The following is a 24,424-nucleotide window of genomic DNA, read 5'->3' as shown; positions in this document are numbered from 1 at the left end:
AAAAGGAGGAACCGCTCGTGAAGTACAGTTGAAGATTTGCATTCCACTTTAGTAAATTAATATATCCATACAACACATCCATCATATGACTCATTGTAACATTGCAGTGAGTGTATATAAACAATATGAAAGGCACTCCTTGTCAAAGCTCATGTAGGCAGAAACCATAAGCAGAACTGAATTCGGAATTGTAAAAGAAATAAAAAGCTTAAACACTCCAATAAATATACTAAAAAGCCTCAAAACACCATGAACTGACTATATCACCTGTTTTATCATAACTATTCTAAAGATGAGTAATGGGGTACTACCGGGGTACTTACAGCAACGAACGTTCCCCTCAAATTATGAATAGAAGGTCGAAGAGAAGAGTTATGATTCCAGCAATCGAACAAGATTTTATCTCTGAAAATAATGGAGAAATTTCCAATTACTGAATCAGAAATGTTAATGTAGTCTTAATTTTGCATGTAAAACGAATCAACGCATTGATTAATTTATATTTCCGGTATCATTTTGTCAGCTAGGTTTTCTCAAGAGTTTACTGGACGCTAGTATTTGTTAAAGTAAAACTCGTTTCAAACACTGAATGGGGACTTCATAGCTCTAAACAAATAATGAACTTACCAACGCAACAATTCTTATTAGTATAGGTGTTAGGGATATACTGTGCCGATCACATTCCACAGGCAGCTAAGAAGAACTTGCTCCATTAGGTATATGTAACAACATGTAATGTTCTATTACAGTGTATCCAGAAGAGTTGATCAAGCTAAAATATGACATCACCGAGCCTCATGTCCTCGAGTGCTAACGTTTTTCTTGGCTTATTACATTGTTTATTTTCTGTAATTAAGATGGGGTTTTAAGTACTGAATGTAAATTATTGAGCCTCTTAATGGGATACAATACTGGTGTTCAATGGCTACTTTTGTTTATTGATCGTGTAATAACTTGTAAACTCACTCTTTCAATAATTGTTTGCTTCATTTTCTGGTTGTCATTACCATTGTACAAGACAATGTTATAATTTAAATACCATGACATATTAAAGTAAGCTTTTTAGGAACTGTTTACGTTATTGTGCTGCTACATTATTGAATTCTTTGTTGTTACTGATACTGTTGTTACTGACAGTTGCTCATGACAAACTACATGAACAAAAATTCGTTTTGGGACCGGGATGAGATAGGGATATCAGTGGGGAGAGGTCAGTTATTTTGAAATGTAATACTTTTTATGTTTCTTTTCGCACAAGGGACTACGTTATTTTCTTAAGTCCACCATGGTTTTTAATGCACTTCCTTTCACAGCTTGTAATTGATTTATATATGTTCTTTGTGTCTCTTTTGTAAAGTTGTGAATAAACAAATAATTGAATGAAATGAAAATTAAAATGTTATAGCAGTTTCCCTTGAAATATGAAAGAAAGAAAAATATATCAGATCTAGTGGTAATGACATCACTGGTTTACGAAATGGCAGCTCCCAGGCACTACTTGTAAACTACGATATCTCGCAAGCATAACACTGTAACGATTTCTCTTAGCCCCATAGGAGTAATCCAATGACAACGGTTGGGTTTGTGTCCTCTTGGCTGGAGGTACTTTGAAGGCACTCTGATTTTATATATAGCTGCAATACACAATATGTCAATATTTGTTTCAAATAAAACATTGCACGTCCTGTTGCTATCAAGTATTTTGGAAAGCGATAATTTGACAAGTTTCAAGATTGGGTCTTAACTTTATCTGTAAATACTTCTCCGGCCAGGGTACTGATGGTGTGACCGTTTCCTTGTTAAATCTAACTTCCTGGTCGACTGGAAATGGTGGGTTTCCTAATTAAGGTGGAAACATTCATAATATTAATATGTACAACATGTAATATATAAGTAGAATGCACTGAATTGGTTAATAATATAACACAGTTTACCAGATATAATCGGTTCGTTAGTGCATAGACTTACTATGTAGGTCTACTAAGCATTTTAAAAACAATTATAGCACGTTACTTTTGCTCTTAATTTCTTTTCTTATCAATCAGTATCACTCAAAATTAAAAGAATTGCATATATTGCGAATCCTATATGATTGAAGTACCTATGTAGAAAATGTATCTTGAGGCTGACTTGAAAGTAAATATATTCATTTTAATTTACTGATAACATAAATATTAGGCCAACCAAAAAATGTTTTTGTATTATTATTATTTAAGATTTGTTTCGACTTGTTATTCTTTTTTACCTGCTGCCATAATCTCCCATATTACCACTGCTGTAGACCACACGTCACTGGATTCTGTATACTGATTCAACAGTAACATTTCAGGTGGAAATTGGTTCAGAGTCACCGTAGAAATCTGATAACAAGGTCGTTTCAAGAAATATTACTTTAGTTGTACGTTACAACTTACAACGGCTTTTTTGCTTTCCTTAAATAACTCAATGTTTTGTATAATTAACATCTTTTTCCAAAACTGTAAAGTAAATTTGATTGTAAAGGGATCCTGACTGGACAATTTAATAGCAATAGAAAGTAGTACTTGTAAATGAAATTATCACCTATGGAGCCATTTTCATCAAGTGAAATCGACAAATAACTTATGATTTATAATGTAATTTAGAAATTCATACATTAATTTTCCCTGTAATCAATTTTCTTTAAAACAATTAATAACCTTGTTTGCTAACTTTATTATGACGATATAGAAACCTAGGGGGACAATAGCTGTATGCTGTCACGAGTATGCTTGACGCAAGTCTAACGACTATCGTGCAGCTGTATAAATTTACTGATGAATATTCATTTGTTGTCTGTGTTGCTCACGAAGTTCAAATTAGTAACATACGACATTCTAGTATATGTTTTGTTTAATTCACTGATTGCTCGACGGGTATCAATGGAATTTGTGCAAGTCTTTGTTTAGATTAATTTGAACAAAATGCAGGTAAAGGGTTGGTATGAATAGGCCGGGTAAGCTGGTCAGGGCGTGGTATTCGTGTTTGGTATAGTATACTTGGTGCAAGGGTGCTGGGTGCACCACAGCAGTTACTTGTTGCAGTTGGACACGATGTCCGTTGGGCGACGTTAGCCCGCAGTACTTCACTATCCTGATATAGTATATGTAGGGGCAACTTCAGTTCCCCGCTGGTGAATTCGTGGCAATATATATATATATATATATATATATATATATATATATATATATATATATATATATATATATATATATATATATATATATATATATATATATATATATATATATATATATATATATATATATATATATATATACACATTGGTATATTTGTTTACTTCAACGCATGATAGCTGGGACTTAGGTTTACCTCGGGGATAGGTTTACCTGACACCAGGTAAACCTAAGTCTAGGGTCTTCTTGTTCAATCAATTTCACTTCCTTTTAGGAATGATTATTTCGAGTTAAGAGAAAACCTCATAAACTTATCAATTCCGAAGTTACAAAAAAAAAATCGTTCATTTAAAGGGTAAAATATCCCCTCAAAAGTGGAGGTAATTCCGAAGGGTATATAACAGAATTACGAACATGGTATATATGTTGATCCCAACTATACACCTCGATTTTGACCAAATGCGGCTATATATAGTTCCGAAACTTACAGGTTCCTCTAATTACACTGAAATCTTCGTGTTTGTATGTTTTCTTCCATTAATTTGGGATATTTAAGAAAATAAGAGTTTCTATTTTAACTGGCAAATTTACACGTACCGAAACAACGCCCCCATATATAAGCAGTTCTTTTTGTGTTCGGTGGCAGGGCAGTCGATCGGATCGTATCGTTGCTATCCCAATAGCCTACATTCAACGTTACTTTATGTGGGCCTAGCCATGTAGTCTACGAAGGAAAGTGCCGCAGGTTACCGTAAACGTTGCCCATTTGAAGTTGGCTTTGGAACTTTGGTGGAGTATATGCATTGTAAGTAAATTCCTTAAAAGTGTTCCGGATATATTAATAACATTTAGAGTAAATACCTTCATGCTGAACACAAATAAAGTAAGACCATGGTTAGAGTTAGAGTAGACTAGCCTAGGCCTAACGTTAGCCCTAAATTAGACCTATCAGTATTACTGGCTATGGTAAATCACAGCTGCCTGCTACTGCCTTTGCTGATACTCGGAATATAAAATATGATAAATAAATTAAAGTATATACTTGTAACAGACTGGTCAACCTACACATTTTGCAGCCTGGTGATCTTCCAGATCTTTTAAAGTAAAGGCTTAATAATTGACGCACCTCCGAATATTACTAGGCCTACTAGGCCTAGTACTACTATTACTATACTAGCCTACTACTACTGTAGCTAGTACTAGCAACTATACAGCAGGCAACCATAACTTTTTGCAGCCAAGCAGAGTTAAGTATTTCATGAGTTTGAATCCATTTCAGGTATATGCTGATCAAATTGTGTTTGTGCATGTTTTGGGGCATTTGGAAATCTTACTCCCTAAAAATAACCAAAATTAGGCCTAGGCCTACCTCAATATTATACCACTAATCTCTGGGACCTGACCTTTCTGAGGTTAGAGGCTCAGATAGATAGAAAATTTATTGTCCATTTCAGAAAATACAAAATTACCTCAGAGCATAGCAAACAGCATCCAAAGATAATGGATGTTTACTTAGGCCTTCACTACAGTAAGCTTATCGACAGATGTGTCAATTTAGGGGTATGAAAGAACTTGCATTCGTGCGATGCAATTTTGAACCATTTCACAAAATATAAATCTTTGGGTATGTCTCAATCTCTCTGCCATAAAATAAGGCAGTCAGAAAGTCACAACTCCACAAAAACAGATACACAAGCAAACGGAACACTACAGTAAAAGAAAGGCCCTGATAGATTCCATAAACGAGTTACAAAAGTAAAAAATGTGAAAACGTTTCCCGTCTCAGTACAATATTCGTCCCCACAATATTCTCTATATGTGTAAGTGTGCATCACTTAGCCCTGTGTGTACAGTAGTAGTGGTGTGTCATTGGTTCTGATTCAGAGAACTACAGTAAGTCACATAGGGCCTCAGTGTAGCAGTGTACAACAATTTTTTGTAACATGAGTTTTTTTCCCCTGCACCTATGGGATGAATCATGGCTGAAGGTAAACAATTGAGTATTCATTTTAGAATAACAACGCAATCATGGCTAAGTAATTTAGGCATTTTGATATTAACGTTATGATGTGGGTAGTGTTAATAGTGCTGAAGTAATAGCTTGATCAAAAGTATTCCACAAAGTCCCACAATGCCTTCACAGGGTGACCTACTGTACAGTCACTTGAGCACTTAGGAGTTTTTGCGAAAAGAGCAAATTCCTTGTCCAAAATTGCTAGGTTTGATCCAGTTTTACGGAGTCCCATAACAAAAAAACACAGTCTGTGATATATCAATGGAAAAGTGTAAAGATTCAATGTAACATATTTGAAAGGATTAGAGTATGTTGAAAAACCACCAGCTATGCATTTTAAGGAAATAACAGTACCTCATTGAACCTTGCATTGTGTTCACACTAATGAGTTATGAAATTGTTATCTGTGTCTTCATCATTAAAAGCTATTAATTAGGTTGATCAATGGTCTCACATATTAGTGCAATCACAGAGGTTAAATTTCAATCAGGTTATAATGCCAAGGGAATCCAGACCTACTTCATAAAAAATAAAAAATTCATGGCTCCTATAAAAATCATTCATGATAAAAACCAGCATACATACAGTACGTGCAACTAAAGTAGTTTCATATTGGGTATCATGTCCAAATAAAAGCTCTTGATTGTATTCAGTTTTCATACTTTTAAAAATGACCATCTGTGTGCAGTAATTTGGTGTTAGTAAGTAACATGAAAATGCACAAGACTAATGTTCAACAGGCACTAAATAGTTCTCATGTCCATAGCACAAACCAGAGAGTTGTTCCATTACAACTCCCTGCACGAACAGGCAATTATGATCAGAGTTGTTATGGAACAAATAAAACTCCCTTGTATGATGTTAGCACTGTACTGTGTGACAAAACACTTAAATGCATACATGTGGTAACATGTTGCTATGATCCGATACTAGCTGGTTGGGTGTATAAATAGATCACCATTATGCAAACTGCACTGCACATGGTTTCCATTATGTAATAAGTTTCATTTTATGAATTTGTCAATTTGACATGTATGCTACTGTATATGTGTAGGCTGCATGTACAACTTATTGTATCTTAATAATATACAGCAAAAAACTGTGAGAACTGTGATAAACAACATTTTCAAAGTGACAGTTGGGGATCTAAAAAGACCACTGAAAGCCTTCTGTAGCGATATAACATGATACTAAACATTATGTATCTCTGCAAGCTAGTGTACCCTGCTTTGAGATGTATGGTTTAAATAAGGTTTTAACAAGTTTGCCCTGTTGACCCAACCACTGGCCTAGACATACCAATAAATAGATCTATCCATGCTTCAAATTGAGTTTTCACAATTTGACCATTTTTACCTAAAGTACCTTTGACCTTCACCAAAAACAATAGGCTTCTTGTACTTGTGATGCATCTATACATACATACTGTACCAACTATGAGATCTGTCCAATAAAGCTTACTGTCATGAGAAACTGTGTTTACAAGCTAGGATCACAAACACAGTACTCCTACCAATGCACACGCACACATATGCCATCGTGAGTGGAAAGTTTCAACATCATTGAAACCAAACATTAAAAATGAACTCAGTCATAATGCCAAAGTCTGTGTACACGAGTAGTCCTGAGCTTAAACCCCAAATGATACGTTGAGGGACTAAATGTACCGGTATACATAGTCTAGGGTGCATGCAATTTTTAAGTAAATGAACTGCATGCGAGATGAGGCATTGAACCATGCATGAATACTCAGTCAATCTCTTGAAGTGATTGCATGCTAAATTCCTGGGTACAACTTACATACCAAATAATAGATCAATATTCAAACTTAGTAGTGTGGCATTTTTCTCAATTGTTGCATATGCGGTTTCCATGAAAAAAGTGATAGCTAAATTAACTAAACTGACATGAATATTGGACAACATGTACACTAAGTATTGACATCAAATAGGGAACTGCACTGTCAAGACTTCCACTTGCAATTTATGAAACAATTATCTGGACTTATTTATGTTCATTCTCTTGTCAGAAAAGATGGCTTAAATTTGGCACAATTTGAGGAATGCATGAATGCAGAATGAGAACACCACAGCAGATATGCTCCACTTTATTGCAAGAAGTACAGGGCTGCAATTTCAAGGTCGACGCAGGATATCAAAATACTGTAACTTGGAGCTGCTGGTTCATGCTGACCATGGGATGCAGCTAGAAATGGCTTATATGGAAATAAGGAGCTCCCACAAGCATATATTGCAAACATCCCCAGTTGTCTTTAATATTCAGTAAGTATTGACTGTGAGATATATTTTAAATCCCTATGACCTGAAGTTAGTTTTCTAAAGCCTTCCCTTTAATATCCTCTAAGTCTGATCAACACACACTATACATAATATAAATTTACTGTACTAAGTTTCAACACGAACAAAGATGATGAAAATTTGCTGTTTATTTTCAAATACTGTAAACGATCTAAGGCAACGGCTAACAAATTAATGTAAGAAAGACTTTCCACTTCCCACCAAGTCCACTGCCAAACCTTTTGTTTTACTTTGCTACTTCCACCATCATAGAATGGTATCAGAATTGAAATGACTTTATGCGTAGTCTTTGAAAACCAAATGTACTGTAAATCTGCCATCTGGCAGGCTGGAATGAATTGTAGGTAGGATTGTGAAGCAAAGACTTGAGGTGTTAGCACACCATCACATTTTAACCTTGATTATGATGTGTTTATTTGTACCTTTTGCAACAATGTCACTATCAAAATGTGAGGCTTTAAAAAATATTTACATGAAAATTTACTTCAGTGAAACTTTGACATATGATTGAAATGTTGTTTTGGTTTGTTGTAGGTTAACAAGAGCTGGTGGAATTCTCCACAAGAGAAGGAAGTACTGTCATCAATAAAATCTGCAGACAGAAGAATATTTTTACTGAAGATCAAAATTTTCAATGAAAGGAAAGGCTTTCGATTAAAATCGGACAAACAACTTCTGTAGATACAATGAGGACTAGATTTATATGTCATTGCTTGGAGCCAGGTACGGTGCATTCTATGAGTTTGAATTTTTCTTTTTAGTTTCTGGACAGGTATATGACATGCAGCATACAAATTAAAATTTGTTAATGAATTTTCTTCCTTCACAGCATCATAAAATTCATTATTAATAATCCATTTATACAAATTCTTATGTTGCTGTATTTGAGAATAATTTTCGTTAGTAAAACAAAGATTTTAATCATATTCATTGCATTAACTATTATTCATGTAACTCCCTTACTTCGCTGTATCAAATAAAACATTGTTTCACCAATCCATTATTCCAGTTGTTATACTGCTGGGAGGGGAGACACCAAGGTCTTTTAATACTTCAGTTACCCAATTAATGCTAACTAGATGCTCAATAATGCTTCCCACAATGGGGATTTTGGGTCTAGCAAACCAAGTCTGATGGACCCTCAATGTAATGGGCATCCCCCCCCCCCTCCCATGTTGGTACTGCATGTGGTATACTTTTGTTAGTGAAACTAAGTGTTTCATCCTAGTCATTACATTGAGGGATGCTCTTTATTAAACTCCCTTACTTCACTGCAGCGTATTGGTAATCAACTATTCTAGTTGTAATGTTGCTAGTACTGTATTTGAGAATCCTTTTGTTAGTGAAACGAAGAGTTTAATGCTATCCATTACATTTAGGAGTACTCTCTAAGTGTCTACCTTCACAACATCATATAATAAATTATTAACAATCCATTATCTCTTTATATTTATGACAGAGCTGTAGTCGAGTCCAATTAGCCAGAGTCCGAGTCCATCTGGTCTGAGCCAAATACAAGACCCCTCAATTCCGAGCCGACTCCAGATACCAAAGATCACCTTCGGTAAAAATTTTTGAACTGTTATGATAATTATGCACTCAGGAGGAAATTTACCTCATGCTATAATTTTTTCGGACCAGATAAGTGGCAGCAAGCTCTTCCTGGTTCATAAATGTTATAAAACTACTGGGAGGGGAGTCACCAAGGTCCTTCAATACTTTCAGTTACCCAATAAATGCTAACTAGACGCTCAATAATGCTTCCCACAATGGGGGTGTTGGGTCTAGCAAACCTTAAGTCTATTGGACCCTCAATATTATGGGCATCCCTCTTGTTGGTACTGCATGTGGTATCCTTTTGTTAGTGAAACTAAGAGTTTTATCCTAGTCATTACATTGAGGGATGCTCTTTATTAAACTCCCTTTCTTCACTGCATCGTATTGGTGAGCCATTATTTCAGCTGTAATGTTGCTAGTACTGTATTTGAGAATCCTTTTGTTAGTGAAACGAAGAGTTTAATGCTATCCATTACATTTAGGAGTTAACTTTCTAAGTCTCTACCTTCTCAACATCATATAATAAATTATTAACAATCCATTATCTTTTTATATTTATGGCAGAGCTGTAGTCGAGTCCACTTGGTATGAGCCAAATCCAAAACCCTTCAAGTCTGAGCCGACTCCAGATATTCAAATATGATCACCTTTGGTAAAAATTCTTGACCTGTTATGATAATTATGCACCCAGGAGGAAATTTACCTCATGCTATAATTTTTTCGGACCAGATAAGTGGCAGCAAGCTTTTCCTGGTTCATAAATGTTCAGCCCGGGCGCTCAACTTTCAAACCATGCAGGGAGAGGCAAAATCATATTCAAACCACGACCACCGCCAGGTAAAAACGGGCTTGTGAGAACCCTGCTCTACTAAAAGTGATATTCTAGTTACATTTAGGATTGCTCATTAAGATTTTCAAATCATCATCATTGTCATGGTTGCTACTTTTTCTGATGTCATCATCATTTGTGAATTATTGTTATTGTTGCCATGTTACATTTGCCAGTATCAATTTTGCTTATTGTTCTCTCAAAATTGCAGAGTAGAAGGAAGAAATGTTAGCTAATAGTTATTATACCACAGTGGCGTAGGAAGGTACTTTTTAGTGGGGGGGCTGAAGACTGATGGCCGGCCTGGGGGAGGGGTCTAAGGGGAGGGGGTGTCCCCCTCCCCTTTGGAATTTTTTGCATTTCCAGGTAGCCTCAGATGCAATTTGGTGCAATATAGCACACTTTAACACCCACTCCATTTTGTAAACTTAATTTTGTATTTTCACCAGGCCTTAGATGCAATTTGGTGCCCCAAATGAGATTTTTTTTCTCATTTGGAAATGAAAAAGGGGTTTTCTGACTTGCGAAGCGGGGGGGCGGAATGATACTTCCGCCCCTCCACATTTTTCACTGGGGGGGCTGGCGCCCCCCCCCCCCCCCAGCCCCCCCGGTTCCTACGCCCTTGTTATACCATATGTTCTTGGTCTATAAATTGTTTACGCTGAGGTCAGTATGAACAGAAGTGTTTATAATAGTTTTCCTTTCTGATGAAGTATTTTCTGAATCATTTCATTAATTTTATAATTAAAATGGAATTTTCAGTAGGTGTTGGCTTCATTGAGGGTCAAAGGCTACTCAAGGTCAGTAGAGTAACATAGAGCATCTAACTCAACAAGGAAAAGTTGGTAGTCATATGCAGTGCATATAGGTTTCTGACATTGAGTACTATTCTATAAATTTGTACAGTATAGCAGAAGCCCATGTGAGATAACTAGATATCTGAAACTGAAAGCCATGTTAACATGATAGTTCAATATTGGAATGATGAATGGAAGTTTGTATGCAGGTGTATCATGTGCTGAGTGCTCTTAGCCAAGTCAAAGGTTATTTGAGGCCAATATAGGTAAAATCTGAAAACCTTCATGATCCCATACTATCTAGTATCTGACTAGTAGCTGCTTTAATAGCTGAATCTTAGGGCAATTAATATATTTATCAGAACAAGTAATGTACCTCAAAAGACTTCTTAAGCTCTTTTGAGCCCCATTCTTTTAACAAATTTACTCCAAATTGCTAGTTTCATGTTCTGGCAATGAACCTTTGTCATATCATGTTGCATGAGTGCTGTAACTGGTTTACAAGCTTGCAAAAGTCTTAAAAGGAGGATAGGGTGTTGGGATAAATAGTTCAAAATAATATTAACAAAATTGTACCATATTTTGCTTTTCTTTTTTCCCATATGTTGCCACTGCTTGAATAAGACTAGTTGATAGGACTTTTTGTGAGCTCCACCTTTGACAACAAGGTACAGTAGACTTCAACTGCATCTTGTTGGCAACATCCTAGGAAAGTTTCAATAAACACAGATGTTTCTATAAAATGAGGAATCTGATGAACATTCCAATATGCTACATACTGTAGGTCCTTCATAAAATGCTACTTAAAGAACTGTATTACTTCCTTGGGAAGGTGAATTTTATTGTCAAATACAACATCAAATACAACCTGTCCAACTCCCCCCCCACACCTCCATTTATCCCGAGTAGTTTACAGAAACTGGGACAGAACATTTTTTTGTGGGAAACAAGGTTAAATAATGTTGTTTGAGGTATTGAGCATTTATCTATATGTCCCTTTCGAATCTAGATAGGAGGAAGTAGCAAACAATGCAAGGAACACATGAAGTTCAAGTGGATGCTTTAATTGTTTTTACCCAAAACATTGCTATATTCATTGATAAATATAATCCACTTCAAATTCAGTACCGTTATACAACATGCAAAAGAGTTATGATATTGATGTACTTTCTGAATTTAGACCATTGCAGGTGAACAAGTTTAACATTGGTTTTTAATTTGACTCTATGTAGAAAACAGCGGTTACATAATGAACCTCAGATACAATGTCGTGTAAATACATATTACTGCTAGGAGCTGTTTAACAAACAGTGAAAGAAAAATTTATTACTTGACTATCAAGAGATTCGCAGAACTCCACTCCTTCAACAATATTTACAGTGGTGCAGACTTCAAAGCAGTGCAAGGGCAACAACTGCCTATCTCTTTCAGAAATTTCCAAGTGCTTTCATTACTTTTGAACATTTGCATATGTTCAAAAGAAAAATGACAAATTAAAGGATGTGGTCTTTTCAACATGTTACCACATCTCCCCCACCCCTCTCTCCCCCATCAAAAAAGTATTGCATGTACAGCAGTAACCCTTTTTGTACATGTGCAATATATGGGGCAGAGCCTTATTCATGACTTGACCAAGCCCTTTATCCATTTGAATAGCACAAGTTATGTCAGTGGTATTCACATCAATGCCTCATAGAAAATGTGCCTCATGGTAAATTTTCTAGCTGATAGCATGAATGTGAATGTGCTGAAGTTGTAGAAGTTGCTTTGTTTATATATTTCTGAAAGTAACATGAAATTTCATATTGATTTTAATGAAAATATTTGCATTTATCAGTAATAAACAGAAAGAAGACATAATGATTTCTGCTATAGTGTCTTATCTCTGCCTCTTATGTTAAAATTGTGTTCATTGGTTGGTCCTTGTACTTCGAACATATTGCTCCCTAACTCAGCAAACCCATATTCGATCTGAAGATGCTAATTCAGACAGCTTACTGTTCTAGCAAGTTCTCGACCAATTATATTGATGAATTTGCATCTGGATGAATTTGCACTGGATGAATTTGCACTGGATGAATTTGAATCATGCCAACTATGTAAGGAGCCATTTCTTTAAACCTTGCAAGACTGGTCTATAGAGTTTCAGCTAATTTAATACAAGCCGATCGATGAAGAATTCAAATACTGTGTAATCCTATCCTACTTCAAAGGTGTACGTGGTCGAAAGGTTTCCTAGTAAAATTACTGGTCCTTTCAGATCTGCAACTTCATCTTGAGAACTTCTTTTTGGTCACATAGTAGCTTGAAACAATTGAAAGTTGGAGACAGTACTTTGAAGATATGTGCTTCGGCACCATGTACCCAGTGGCGTAGCCACGAGGGGGGGAGGGGGTGGGGGCGACAGCCCCATGAAAGCTTGTCGCCCGCCCACTGGGATTTTGGGTGTCGAAAAAATTACATGTGCGAAAAATATATCATTCATTGGTCTGCATGGTATCGAATCTCCATGATGACCACTCATGAACGACCCTTCGACCGCGGACCGGCAGTAGGCTATAGTTGCTGAAAAACCTGACGTGACATAGCGCATAGGCCGAGATATGTCATGATATTTCAAAGCAACTTACCAGATTGTCTTTTTTCTTCTATTTCTCTAAACTATTTGATGACCATATCAAGACATGGGGATCTCAAAATAAAGGATGTTGTGAAACTTTAGAGCAGCTTACAAGGCCTGGGAAGTGTTATTTCCAACGATCTAGGAGGTCTTTATAGCTGAAAATTTCCCGTACGCTGAGCGCCAACCCATGGTGGCACTCCACTCAGGTAGTAACAAGACGCCCTCCCAGGAATTGGTCAAGCCCCCCCCCCCAAGCGCCCACCCCCTCCACTGGAACAATCCTGGCTACTTCACTGCATGTACCACAGGTTTATCTGATATCAAAGTGAAAGCGGCTTTCCACAAGAATAAAGAAAGCATATCTACATTTTTGTGTAACACCTACACAACTCAATCCCCATGCAAAGAAGACTACCTACGTATAGTTTTCATTGAGGATTCCAATAATTCCTGCAATTTCCTACCAATAACATATGGAAAGTCACTCCTGTTATCGTGGCGGAGCTAGGGTATTGGTAAGAGGGGGTGAGAATGGTCTGTATGGGCGCTTTCGACTTTATCGAAGCGGATCGCCACCACAGGTTGGCGCAGAGCGTACAGAAATCTTTTGAGTAAAGATACTCCCTATATGGCCGGAAATGACCCTTTCCGGGCCTTGCTAATTTGCAGATAAACGAAGAATAAATAGGTGTCATCGCCAACAAAATGTGACAAATGTCAATAGGTAGATGAGAGCGCCATAAAAAAGTCAATAATCGCGAATAAGTAAAAAAAGTGATACATAGCTGAAAAGGGCGCCAGCAGTCCATATGAGTCCGTTGGGGGGGGGGGGGGGGCATCCGCCCCTGACTGTATTGACGCTCCGCCACTGTTGGGAGCTCAGTGTAGGAAGAGAAGGGGGAGAGGGACGGTATTTTTTAACGGTTTAGGTGAGCGTCTGCAATGATTCGTAATGACATGTTATCGCAAGCGTTCAACATGCTCAAATAAAAAGAATGAATGAGAAGGAATTCATATCACTTTTCAATCATTTTTTGAAACAAATTGAGCGAATTGATCGCTAGTAATCTTGAAATTGGTTTTATCACGGTCATTTATCATTGTCATAAAAGAATTCTGTACGTAATGTTATCAGAAATACTTTTAAAATGACACCAAAGAGATTAAAAATTCTTTTCGAACTTGTTAATAATATTGTCTTTTAAGAGACACCGTAGACACGTTGCTCGGTTGGGTTTACTGCAATAGTGGCAAATGGAGACCAATATCCGCACTTAGTGGACCTAATGTTATAGTCGTGCATTGACCTTGAACAGAGGGGCCTACCGTGAAAACGTACGGAAAATTCATCCTTTTATATCTCAGCGAGACAATTCCACTGGATACAATAATACGACTCAAAAGTCCTTAGATGTGGTCATCATAACAATCACAATAAAAGATATGTATGAAAAGCAGATTAAAGATATGATGGAAACTCAAATGTGGACCAAAAAAACGATGTCCCTACGGATGCCGTTTAGTGACATTTACATAATTTGTGTGTAGTAGGTTCCTTAGCTCTTTTGTGGAAAAACTTTGTAATATGCTTAAAGTTGGTAGTTCATCCATGCTTTAGATTAATGAGAGACATAGATCATCACGTTTTTTGAGGAGGGAGGCTATTTTTAAAAATCTGGGTAATAGGTACTGTAACTCTTTTCTTGGAGAAAGCTTGGAATATGCGGATAAGGAAGAAAGTTTCGAGTTCCTCCCACGCATTAGATAAATGAGGGACCTAGTTCATCACGCTTTGCAAGGATATCTAATATAATAGGTGTAAGAGAGTGATTGTAATGAAGGGAAGGGGAGAATGGGGGGGGTAAATGATGTTACCAGGGGGACCTAATAATTTGTCCTAAATGAGATTTAAAAAATTCATTAATGTAAGTAAATTTCATTACTGCCTGCTCTCGCTGATTTCTTTTAACCCCATAGAGCGGAGTGTGTGAGGTGAAGAAGGGTAGGGCAGGATGGGGGAGGGATGATAAATGACGATGTAACCAGGGGGCTGATAATTCGTTCAATAAGAGATTTGAAAATATATATATATATGTAAGTTTATATCATTACTGCCTGCTCTCACTGATTTCTTTCAACCCTAAGTTACGCTTATCGGAAGACTATACGCCGATAATACAATTCTTTAACAAGGAGATGCTTCTAATTAATTAAACTGTGTAACTTTCACTAATCTATTTGGAAAAAATATGCTTTTAAGTTGAAAGACTCAGTTAGGATCAATTAAGTAGAACAAAGATTGTTGCGTGCTGCGTGTAACGATGAAGTTTCCTACATTGGGATGGAAGAGTATCAGGGAGTGTAAGATTGAGTGGGAAGTTAAATGACGGTGTAACTGAGAAATTTAAAAAAAATCTTAGTGATAAAATCATTATTGCTTGCTCTTTGCTGATTTAACATTAGAATAAGTGTCTCTAATCATTAGATATTCCTTTAACATACGAGGTTCGGTTGGGGAAGGGGGGGGGGACACTAGACGGATTGACGGGGAAGAAGATTGGGAGCCAGTGGCGGAGCTAGGGATATTGGTCAGAGGGGCGAGAAAGGTCTGTACGGGCGCTTTCGACTTTATCTAAGCGGAGCGCCACCACAGGTTGGCGCAGAGCGTACAGAAATCTTTGGAGTAAAGATACTCCCTATATCGCCGGAAATGACCCTTTAGGTATAGGTGTCATCGCCAACAAAATGTGACAAATGTCAATAGGTAGATGAGAGCGCAATAAAAAAAGTAAATAATCGCGAATAAGTAAAAAGTGGTGAATAGATGAAAAGGGCGCCAGCTTCACATTTGAGTCCGCCCCCGCCCCCCCCCCCCGCCTGACTGTATGGACGCTCCGCCACTGCCTGTTATGACATTAGAAACAAATACTGATATGAGATGAGTGTGGTATATACCTACTCACGACTGATAACAGTATTATAGTGCATGTTCTAGCCTTTTGACATCGTATGAATCTAGCAGACAATGTACAGGTACCGTCTGGTACCATTATCCGTTTTGAGTGCTATTTAGGGGTTCTAGGACAAAATCCCCCCGGACAATATCCCCCTGACCCATACAAAGCCTGCCTGCAACAACCAGGGATGGCCCAGGTGTGACAGTCAAGGCATGGGACATTGCACTGGTTAGGGTACCGTTCAGGGGACTGGTCAGGGTACTAGTGAGGGTACTGGCGAGTGTTACTGTGAGGGCTCCTGTTAGGGTACCTGTGAGGGTACCGGTCAAGGTACTGGTCACGTGACTGGTCAGGGTACCGTTCATCATACTGGTCACTCTACCAGTCAGGGTTCCACTCAGTGTACTGGTTAGGGTACTGGTCAGGATACCAGTCCGGATACTGGTCAGGGGACTGGTCGGGAGATCATTGAGGGTAATTGCAAGGCTACCTGTTAGTGTGGCCATGGGATATAGCTCCATGGTGTGACATTTAAGGGACCGGTCAAGGTACTGGTCAAATTACTGTTTATTGTACCAGTACTAGTAAGGGTACGTGTCAGAGTATGTGTCAGAGTGCCTTTCAGGATACCAGTTGGGATACCGGTCGAGGTACCGGCCGGGGTACGAGCCGGGGTACAGTCCAGGGTACTGGTCAGGGAGGGGTACCGGTGGGGGTAACTGTCAGGCTCACTATTAAGGTACCGGTCGGGGTATGGTCGGAGTACTGGTCCGGGAACCACTGAGAGTACCACTGAGAGTACCAATGGAAATACTGGTGAGGGTACCGGATGACGGTATTGGATGACGATAACGGGGACCAGGATGACACATTTTTGTAAAGAATTGATGGGATTTTTTATAGCTTGGGGAGATTTTGGCTTGGGTGGATTTTGTCCTAGGGGGATTTTGTCCAGGGGGATTTTGGCTCTGGGGGATTTTGTCCTGTCACCCTATTTAGGTATTAGTATTGGACCAAAAACAGTATTAATGTCGGCACGAAACAAACGTTAAAGAAAGGTCAAATGTTGTTTGTCCATCTCTAACATCCCTGGTGGAACCATGGAAATATTTGAAAATTGTCAGCACTGTGGCAAGTCCCCCAGACATTTTGATATGTTACCATTATACTGTAGTTAACAAATTGGGTAAAGCCTGTTCAGGGAATGATGATAAGCAGCCCCTCCACTTTTATGTTTTTGACAAAATACTATACACTCAAAGCCAGATTTTTAAAGCAAAAAAATTATGGCTCAGGAACTAATGGTATACTGGCAGTTTTGAACTAAAATCGACAGTGAATATTACATGAATTGCATCAGAACATAATTTAAGTAATGCATAAATGCATGCGCAGTTGCAACTGTTCACTGTATGTTTATTTTTTTTCACTCCTCAGAGGAATACTGCTACAGTCAAACAACAAACAATTTTCAATTGATCAGGAATACAACAGAAAGTGTCCATTTCTTTTCACTACTGTACAGTATACTGTGTTGCTGACTCAAAACATAAACAGAGATAGAGGCAGTGAATGCGATTGCTTAAAATTCATAAAAATTGTTGACGATTTGTTTTTTTAAACTTCTACCCAGAAATCTGGCTTATTACCAAACACATACAGTAGTGGAGATTAGCATGATATTAAAAGACGAGACACAATAAAAATTGTACAATCATATTCAAGCAGTTGATTGTATTTTCAATCCCAGTTTATATTTTCCACAAGATTTATTTCACATAAACCAGGATACTTGCACTATTTCATGACCTCAATTTACTGACCTCTCTCATACATGAGAAACATTTTGGGAACTAACTTATACCTCAAGTATTTATCTAGACTTACCAGTATAGGCTGTATCTAATACCGTGACCAATGCAAATTACCACAATATCATGGAGTTTCCATGCTTGGAGGGACAAAATTATACACTATACCCCTGGATTGTACAATTTCATACCTATAGTTACAAGTGTTGTGGTTTTACAGTATGTTTCATTGGGCTGCACTAGGTTTCCATGACATTGGTGCTAGTTGCATGTGCCTTTGCTGTATTCACTCCCCTCAATTTTGAGGGGAAATAATTTAATTTTGTTTAAAGAATAAACTGGTTCTTGGTGTAATAAAATACCACAAGCTTTCAGTAATTAAGTCAGGCCTAACATTGTAAACTTTTCCCATAGCATAACCCCTGAACCCCACTTGTAGAATTGTGAAACTGTGGTTCAGAAACAATGCAGTGTACCCCTGGAGATTTTGAGGGATAAAAGTTTGAAAGATTTTTATAATAGTAATCTGCTTAACAAATACCCTTAGTCCTGCACAAGTATCTGTGTGGTGGTTGTTGAAAATTACTGTACTATGGCTTGCTGATCTTGTTTGGAATACAAAATTAAAACATCTTAAAACATGAGAAATGCATTTAAGAACAGTTAAAGCAAGGTAAGGCAGCAAAATATCCAGTAACCTCAACACTTAAGCATCAGGACCACTTCAGTTGTATAACAAGTTCCATGTTCTTGACAAGCAGCTGCAAATGTTCCCTAATACTTACAAAAACATGTAGTGCCACAATGTCACCAAACTAAAATATTTCAAGAGGTACATTGCAAAAGAATGAGTCCATTTATACAGTTAAATATGTAGAAGACTTCCCATAAAGACTGGTCTGCATTCTCTTGGTTCTGTCTGCTTGAAGCTTATACTATTAATTTCCTCTATCTTTTATATGGTGTAACAGTGTAACATATCCTGGAACTAGTTAGTTTTCTGTTACTGCTCTGCATTTATGTGAAGCAAATACTACATTACTGTGCCAATCCAACAACTATTCCCAGCAACTTCCTAACTCCATTGAAAGATGTGCTGTGTCCCAGAGGATATACATGAGATGTGTGAATCTAGTTCGCGATTTACAGGACATACTTTTGCTTTGCTTGGCATCGGCTTCTATGCAAGCTTTTAATTGATAAGCCCAACAAGGAGCTACTGTATACCACTATGTGCAGCATGATGAAAAGCTTGGTTGATGATTGTATTCACCCCACTGTAAACTGTGTGATAATCTTGCCTGGCATTTCTAATTAGAGCATATCCTTTGCTGTATTAGCCTGTAGATCTATCCATCTGTTGGTACAAAAAGAAAAGCTTTCTCTTAAAGATATGCTGATTTGGTCCCAATTATAGCACACGCAATATAGCTTGGAATGTTTTGCGATTACCGATTAGACCTCACATGACCTCACACTCTACAAATGAAGAAAACAATGAACTGCTTTACAAAACTAAATCTCCTGTAATTCAGCCAATATTTTAATCATCTCACAACCTTTCATATATACTATTTTCACTGTAAATTTCAATTCGTTTATCCATCCCATTTTGGGCCCATTAATTCTTGATTCATCTTGCCTTGTATACAACATTACACATTTTATTTATGCAGCCATGCATTCAATTGGAGCTGAAACAGCTCCCTACAATAGCAAGTGCTTTTAAAAATTGCAAGTCATTCAAGCTTTACCAATTGTAAAGGTTTCAAAATTTAAATATGCATGTACATTTTATGTGGACCTAGCCTGACAATTTGGTGTTGTCTTGCATTGACCTTTAAGATTAAAAACCAGAGAGTGGATATAGCTCTAGTGTAGTTAAATACTATGGACATAGAGGAAAAGATACCACCACATTAACCAGATCATACAAAAGTTTTCATCCCTTCTGATTGTTTCTTTCTTCATTCCATAACTTTGGAATAAATTACCTCAGATGTTACTCGTATTTGAGATAATAGAGTCCTATGGTATCAAGTTTATGCGATGTCAAACCTACAGAATATTAACTTACTTTTTGGTTAATTCAGAAAATATCTTCCATTTTGCTGTCAATGATGCAGTAGGTCACCACATCAGTCTGTCCCAGGCGGCATCTGTGCTCTAGCTATGATTGCAACCGTTCCAATATTGACTTTTTCACTGCATGGCAGCTACATCGTACAGTGTTATTCCCTTGGATAGTGGGCTGTTGTCATTCATCTTGAGATTGAGAATGTTGATCATCAAATTTGTCTGAGAAAACATTAACAGTGCCAATCAAATAAATATCAAATGGTCAGAGTGAAGATGTGCATTATTTCAATTTTTATTGTACACTTCTCTCCAATATATTTTGGGCCAATACAGAGCTCAGATCTTTAACACTGAATATTGCACATTTAGTCAACTTGGTGGATCTAAGTAGACTTAACAAAATGACTTACAGTATATGCAAGGGAGGGGATAGAAGGCTTTATCAAATTTTTGTGTTATATATATTTTTGGAGGATGTTAACTTTTAATTAGGTGCACTCAGCTTTTGTAATAGTTACATTATGGAAATGTACTGACTCAATAACCTTTTGGATGCATGGCATTGTTATTTTGTACAAATTTTGGCTAGTTATAAATAAGACACTTGAAACACAATGCATCACTTGAGAGACTTAAATTAAAGGTATTCTGCATTGGTCCAAATTTGATGCTGGATTTTCTAGTATTATATTCTTTAACTGTTTTTATTGATACCCTCACTGGGATATTCAGACATCTTACAGTACAGTGGTGTTTAGAATGTCTGAGAATATTTTGGAGAGTAAAGACTTCCAAGAACTTTTTGAAAAGTTATAGCAGTTGTAGCATCTCTTATTCAATACAGGCTACTTGTAAGTTGCATTTGCATGGTGACTTCAGTCTCTAATAATCTAGGCATTGCTACTGTACAGTATAGTAAAGGCTTCATAATTGACGCACCCCTGTAATAGACGCACCTTAAATTATTACTAGCAACGATACAGCAGGCCACCTAAACATTTTTTTGCAGTCAAACAGAATTACATATTTCATGAGTTTGAATCCATTTGAGGTATTTGCTGACCAAATTGTGGTATATTTTAAGCTTTTAACACCCTCCCCCCAGTTTTGCACGTTTTTTGGCCATTTGGAAATCTTACACCCTTAAAATACCCAACATTACCTCAATATGATAACACTACTCTCTGGGACATGACCTGTCAGAGCTTAGAGGCTCAGAGCATAGCAAACAGCATCTAAAGTCAATGGATGTATACTAAGGCCTACACTACAGTTAGCTTATCGACAAATGTGTCAATTTAGGGGTATGAAAGAACTTGACACGGCAGACATTTTGTGGTCAAATTCTGCTCAATTGTACGGTGCATAAGCACAGAACCTTAAATATTTTGAGATCAGAACATTTCTGAGGAACTACACATATGAAAAACACATACAGTTGAGTAATTTGGATTTTTCCTTGATAGATATCATTGATCAAATCCTTAAGTGCGTCAATTAAAAGCCCACCATGCTACAGTATCTGGTCATGATTAGGGCAATGTACAGTAACATAATTGTCCAGCAAAATCTAAGGCCATACAGTATATGATACATACTGTACATGCACAGTAGGCTAAGAAGTTAAGCTGACCTACTTGAAATCTAATTTCTCTGGCAGTTGGTATTAATTTGTAGCTCAAACTACAGACCAGTTTACCCTTGACCCAATGCTAAGGTAGTGTTAGGACTTGGACTATGGCCCTAGGCTACAGTCGAACGTAGGCTAGGCCTTACAAGTTTTAGGCTAGAAGCTAGTCTAGACTATAGTATTGAAATATGGGTATGAACAAATAACGTGAAGCTGTATGCAACAACGTTATAATATCAACGTTATTAATAACACCAAACTTTGACTAATCTCAGGAACCTTACCTGAAGTTGTTGGTGAGACGTTTTCGTGTTAACGGTACTTTTTTAAGAAAAAGTCAACAAGGAAAGAACCTGGGCACGAAAACCAAACTTCCCGGCGAACGACTGACCCGATCTCAAGCCCAGTCCCCTTACATCGGCAGGGAACAGATACTACACATCATCTTATATTAGCCGAAACTGTTATTGGGTTGCATGCAATGCAGCCTACGGGTATGCTTTAGCGTTAGCCCTGGCGTATACAGTGTACACAGTGTAGAGCGTATACACTGAATACAGGCAACTGCGGCTGTCAAGAAAACTACGGATGCCTGTACGTCAGGTCAACTTATATACCAACTGGGGGATATACTTTGAGAGCAAGACTTAGGTTTACCGTAAGGGTTTGACCAATTGGATTTTTCCTTGCCAAATGACCCAAAAAATAGGTAGCAACTTATAACGACTGATATGCAGTCCTAGTACCATAAGGTATACTGATGTAAAATTTCAAGTTGATCCAATCATTTCACCTCAGGTAAACCTAAGCACCAACTTGGAGAAGTAAACGTAAATACCAATCCAGTGCTATATATATATATATATATATATATATATATATATATATATATATATATATATATATATCTTGTAATATATCGTAAAGGACGTACCGATACGTGTAAAAAGCCGGAAACTGACCGAATTCCGTAAGTGTCTCATTTTCTTATGTATACTAAGTCAAACCTTACTATGCAGTAGAGGGAACGCAACTAGTTAGTCGTATTCTTGTTTCTTATTTGAGTGTAGCGAGGCCGAAATATGTTAGAGATTGGAAAGCACATATAAAATATATTTTTGAGAAGTTTGTTAGTATCGAATGTCTGTATAGGGAGGGCATATTGTAAATAGGTGATAAGTGTTAATAAGGTGTAAAATCATGGGATCATACAGCGAGATCAATGCATGTTTGATATGTTTCATATTGCCGATGTAACGTCTAATTTGTGTGAAATGTTTGTTTATACAATGCGTACATTTTACGTTGTGTTTCAGGGTTTTTGCCCCTGGTTACGAGGAGTAAATAAAACTCATAGAAAAGACACACGCCATCCGCCTCGAGTATTTACGCTGTCCAGCAAATAGTTTTACCTTACCCGTGACATTTGGGGGCCTGTCCGGGAATCTAATCGTCTGGTCGTTTATCGTCGGGCCACCAATAGCACTAAGCATCAGAAACTTCGTCTGACGTTTTGCGGGCCGCGAGCGCCCTCGACAGAGCCAAACGAGCCGTCCGACGTCTGCGTCATTCTCGTCAACAATAGAAAGCGACGAACGAACTGGGTGTTAGCAAGTTTTACTCTAATTGTTATGGGAGCTCGTTCTGGGATGAAGGAGGTGATTATTATTGTTCGCATTTCATTGATCTTATGTGTTAATTTCGTGTCCCTCGTCACTACAGAATTGCCTAAAATGGCAGAGTTTCAAAATTATATCGAAATGGGAGAAAGCCTTGACCTCAAAGGGCAGGCGCTAATTGATTTTGCAAAGAATCTGGATGCACAGACAAGGGACGAAAGACAGAGGGAGCGAGAACATCAAAAGGAGTTGAAAGAAATTGAACTAAGAATTGCAGAGGAAAACGTGAAGACGCGGTCCTCAGGAAAACCGGATGTAGGCTCGCCGCAAATGTCACCGTTCAAAAAGCCTGAGATACCATGTTTTAACGAAAAAACAGACGATATTGACTCATACCTAAAAAGGTTCGAGAGGTACTCAACCGCGGCAGGAAAAGTCAGATCAGAATGGGCCATATTGTTGAGTGCCTTGTTAACGGGCAAAGCCCTTAATGTTTATTCAAGATTGTCCGATGATGATTCTAAGAATTATGACATCCTTAAGAAAGCGTTACTTTGTATTTATGATATGAATGCCGATGGTTTTCGTAGAAAGTTTAGAGGTTCAAAGCTTGAAGGAGGGGAAAACTACATCCAATTAGTGGATAGACTCACAGGTTACTTGGAACGCTGGGTAGACCTTAGCAATACGACTAAGTCTTATGAAGGTATGCTAGACTTCATGGTTAAAGATCAATTTTATAGTATGTGTCCTAAGGATCTTCGTATATTTGTTAAAGAGGGACAACCTGTTAGTGTCAAAGACATGGCTTATAGGGCTGATCGTTATGTCGACGCCAGGGGTAAACAGTGGGACAAGAAATGTTCTTCAAAACAAGAATCTAGCCACAATTTACAGTTTGAAAAGCAGGTAGATAAAGGCAAGGAGTGGAATAAGAACAAGAAATGTTATAATTGTAGCGACGTGGGTCATGTTTCTCGCGATTGTAAGAAACATAGGGGTACATATGCCTCAAAAGGTCGTAGCTATGACAGG

At 37.6% G+C, this 24,424-nt stretch overlaps 1 protein-coding gene and 2 long non-coding RNA genes across 5 annotated transcripts in view; 1 reads left to right on the top strand and 2 right to left on the bottom strand.

The window, feature by feature from the left end:
• The window catches only part of LOC139977685 (uncharacterized), a 39,337-nt gene that overhangs the window by 2,665 nt on the left and 12,248 nt on the right, over positions 1-24,424 (bottom strand). For all 3 annotated transcript variants that reach the window (XM_071987182.1, XM_071987183.1, XM_071987184.1), the window contains exons 13-15: positions 2,246-2,360; positions 1,746-1,839; positions 324-405 (exon numbers count right to left, since the gene is read on the bottom strand). In XM_071987182.1, the coding sequence (XP_071843283.1) occupies positions 324-405; positions 1,746-1,839; positions 2,246-2,360 (291 nt within the window). The remainder of the gene's footprint in view (positions 1-323; positions 406-1,745; positions 1,840-2,245; positions 2,361-24,424) is intronic.
• On the top strand, positions 7,325-10,470 carry LOC139977708 (uncharacterized). Its single transcript, XR_011796641.1, has 4 exons — positions 7,325-7,451; positions 8,022-8,210; positions 8,947-9,051; positions 9,609-10,470. It is a non-coding gene; the product is annotated as an uncharacterized lncRNA (long non-coding RNA).
• On the bottom strand, positions 17,970-22,662 carry LOC139977706 (uncharacterized). Its single transcript, XR_011796639.1, has 3 exons — positions 22,055-22,662; positions 20,139-20,359; positions 17,970-19,418 (listed from the first exon to the last, which is right to left on the bottom strand). It is a non-coding gene; the product is annotated as an uncharacterized lncRNA (long non-coding RNA).

The sequence above is a fragment of the Apostichopus japonicus genome, chromosome 12 (assembly GCF_037975245.1).
Source record: "Apostichopus japonicus isolate 1M-3 chromosome 12, ASM3797524v1, whole genome shotgun sequence".
NCBI classification, from domain to species: domain Eukaryota; kingdom Metazoa; phylum Echinodermata; class Holothuroidea; order Aspidochirotida; family Stichopodidae; genus Apostichopus; species Apostichopus japonicus.
The sequence above is the reverse complement of the archived record's forward strand: the minus strand, read 5'-3'. Positions and strand labels throughout refer to the sequence as shown.